Here is a 3,748-nt window from a genome sequence, read left to right as displayed (position 1 = left end):
TTCTTCAACCTGCAGTGGGAAGGGTGAATTTCGTGTTTGTGATTGTGATTTCTGGTGATGCAATTTCACAAAGGTGGGGGTCGGAAATTAGGGTTTTCCAACACTTACTTACATACCTGAATCGAAGAAAAGATCTTATAGGAAGAAACGAAAGTGCATCAAGGATGAGATCGCTAGAGAGGATCGAGGGGACTGCCGGCGACGGAGTCATTGTCATGGTGGCGGTGATGGTAATGACGTGATGAAAGTTGACCGCGACGATGGTTTGTTAACGATGACGACAGTGACGGTTGGTTAGTGATGATTGTTTGGTTACTGCACTGATGGTGTGGATAATGAATGATGATAGTGAACAGAGAAGTGAGAGAGAGGGAGATGGAACAATGAGAAAAAAAATGGTGTATTGAAGTTGAAAAAAAAGAGATGACACAGATAAAGTAAAAGAGATGGTTTATTTCGATTTTCATATATAAGCATCAGATTGACTATATCATTAGTTGTCGACATGTTTAAACAATGAACAAATTTTTGGAACATATTTTTTGGGTTTAGATTGCGAAGGAGAAAAAAAGGTTCAAAACCGTTTGGAAAGAAAGGAAAAAGAATTAATTGGTTTTTAGAAAAGGGAGTTTAATGTTGGATATCATGTAGTGAAGCCAAATGATATCACAAAAACAGTAAGTGGCTTGGTGGTTAAAATGCTTTGAAGTAACCAATATGTCATGGGTTCATATCTTGGAGAGAATTTTTGTTGGAGAGAATTTTTCAAAACCCTGAAAAAAGGCTTGGAGAGAATTTTTCAAAACCCTGAAAAAAGGCAGGAGGACACAAAGGTAATTGTGAGACCTAAATTAAGTTTAGGGCTAAGATATTAGGCATGCATTGTGAATCTTAGTATTATATTAGTATTATATATTAAGATATGTTGGATGTGAAAACCCTATCATGAAATAATGCTAAAAAAAGAGCATTCTTGCCCATACTTAAATTAAAAACCAATGCGAGTTCAAGACTTCCTTTTGTGCTTAGTAGATAACAGTTTTATGTTAGACTAAGTTTTGCTATTACCATAAATAAGTCACAAGGGCTAACTATTTTCAGTGTTGGAATCTATCTTCCACAATATATTTTCATCCATGGTCAACTATATGTAGCTTTATCAAGAGGAGTTTCTCAAAATTCAACAAAAATTCTCATCAAAGAAATACAAGGAGAAGATAGAGAATTTCCAAAAAAAAAAAAAAAGTTTTTAAAGATTCTTTTATTGCAAACATATGATCTTTTCTTTACATAACAAATCATTTATACATTTATGTTATCATTTTACTAATTATTATTAGAATACACATTAAATGATTGTTATTTTATTTTTACTTTATATACAATACATGCAAACCAAAATATATCGAGTTGATAAATAATTTTGTTATATGTTTTGGCAATAATTTGTAGATAAACCGATGTACGAATAATTTTCATTAATATTCAAAAAATTTAAAAATTGTAATCAAAATTATACAAACAAACATAATAAAATATACACACAATTAATGTAGTAAAAAGAGCGGACAGGCAGGTATGGTAGTTCCCGTCTTTCCACTAGTTATAATAATGTCGATAGATCAAGTCATAATTAACTATTTATTTTTAATACTAGGGTATGGTGCACCATGCACCACTTATAAAGATGATGCACTTTAATTAGATGTCTCTTTATTTTATCATTTAATTTATTTTTCATATATTTCAATATTCGAATATTACTGCCATGACATTGTCATTTTATCATTTAATTTAATTTTCACATATTTCAATATTCGAATATTACTGCCATGACATTGTCAATTTTGTTTAAGAAATCACAAATTGAAATTCTGAGATACTCCATAATTAATTAAATTTTCTTCATTTTAATAAAAAAATAATTCTCTTATATTTCCGTTATATAATATATTTATCTCTTCAAATCCACACTACAATGAATTAAATATTTATTTCAACAAAATGAATTAAATATTGTTACCTTACAACCCTAATAATTTTCCATAAAGATTTTATTTATTTATAATATGGATTTTTTTTTGTGGTGGCTGGGGTTTGAACCCTAGACCTTGCATATTTTATGCATTGTCCATACCAACTCAGCTAAGCTCACGAGGACTATAATATGGATTTAATTATACGCATTGTGAGTATAAAAATATTTAAATAATATTGATCTGATTAATACTATTTCTTTAGCATAGAATCCACTGTAAAATAATTTTTGTTGGCAAATCCACTGTAAAGTAATTATATTGTTAACGTTGAGACTTTAAAATATATTATGCTATTGTATAAAAAAGCATTGTAGACATAGATAATTGCCGCCCTTGTAGCAATTACTAGCTAGTGTTTTTTTTAGGGATACTAACTAGTTGTTATTGATACAAAATGAAGATCTAGCAATAACAGTGGCAAAAATTATTTGGGTCTGGTTTTTTATATTTAAGATGTTTGCAAAAGCCTCCTTTTTCATGGCCGGAGTGTTTGCAAAGACAATCGCAACAAGCATCATGCACACCTGGAACACAGGGTCCAACATAGTTGTCATCGCATATTTTCACATCCCCATACATCGTACCAGGCGGGCATTGAGGAGGTGGCCAAGTCACTCCTGCCGGACATCGAGCACCATCTTGACCAATCACTTTCTGTGAACCTATTCATCAAAATTAATAAATTCATAGTTAGAATGCCTTGCTAATATGTTAAAATGTCTCACTAATCTAGCTCGAGTTGTGCTTTTAATAAAATTAGCCATTTAAAAAAAAAGAATACAGTTAGTATGTCTCAATCAACAAGGTGTATTCTTAATCATCAATATTGATTAAAAATGAATATTAAGAAAGCGAACTTACCCAATAGTAGGACGATCATGACCAACATGGTGGTGGAAAAGAGTGGAAGTAGCATAGTTGCTCTTGCCATCTTTTAATTCAATGGTGTTTGGGAATAAAGGTAGGACTAAACGTTTTTATAAGCAAAGGGGTCAATTTACATTCATGCATTGACTAATCATATTGGTCAACAATTTTTTATTTTTGTAAAAATATAGTAAATTCATTGATACACCAGTGTATTTTAAATAAATGATTAAATTGAAAGGAGAAATGGATATATATGTAAATTATATAATCATCAAAACTTAGTATATATGATTTAAAAAAAAAAACTTAGTATATATGTAAATTATAAAATAAAATAAAATAAAACTATATATATTAATAAAATAAAATAAGTTTTATTACCAAAAAAAAAAATAAGTTTACACCTTTTGGTCAAGGGTCCTCGATACGTCATTGTATGTGCGCAATAGCATATTGTCTTCCGCATTTCTCTTCACGTTGATGTGTCGTAAAAGCGTACCAATGAATAATAATGAGTCTTACCAATTTCTTTTATTTTATCTCTCATTTATTTATTCTCGTATGTGTGACCGTATGGATTCTCATAATATTATTTTGTCGAAAGAAAGAAGATTCTCGTGATGTTCACAATAATATAAAATTACATTTTTTATAAAATATGTTGATATTTTGAAAATACTATAAGTTGATATCTTTCAAATGAATGATCAGTTTCCGCCACAATTTTAGAGGACCCTATCTCAACCAACATCTCCATACCATAAGCAATAGCATAAAATTATGTCTTTGCTCTGGAGCTCTCCCTCAAGTTGATCAAATATACAATGACATACTCTTCT

At 30.2% G+C, this 3,748-nt stretch overlaps 1 protein-coding gene across 1 annotated transcript; it reads right to left on the bottom strand.

The window, feature by feature from the left end:
- Positions 1-2,306: 2,306 nt before the first annotated feature.
- LOC146949492 (uncharacterized) lies at positions 2,307-3,012 on the bottom strand. Its single transcript, XM_085741516.1, has 2 exons — positions 2,901-3,012; positions 2,307-2,701 (listed from the first exon to the last, which is right to left on the bottom strand). The coding sequence occupies exons 1-2, from the start codon at positions 2,968-2,970 to the stop codon at positions 2,442-2,444; spliced, it is 330 nt and encodes a 109-aa protein (XP_085597642.1). The 5' UTR covers positions 2,971-3,012; the 3' UTR covers positions 2,307-2,441.
- Positions 3,013-3,748: the final 736 nt, after the last annotated feature.

The sequence above is a fragment of the Medicago sativa genome, chromosome 2 (assembly GCF_051527215.1).
Source record: "Medicago sativa cultivar Bolivia chromosome 2, Bolivia_mono, whole genome shotgun sequence".
Classification (NCBI taxonomy): Eukaryota; Viridiplantae; Streptophyta; class Magnoliopsida; order Fabales; family Fabaceae; genus Medicago; species Medicago sativa.
The sequence above is the reverse complement of the archived record's forward strand: the minus strand, read 5'-3'. Positions and strand labels throughout refer to the sequence as shown.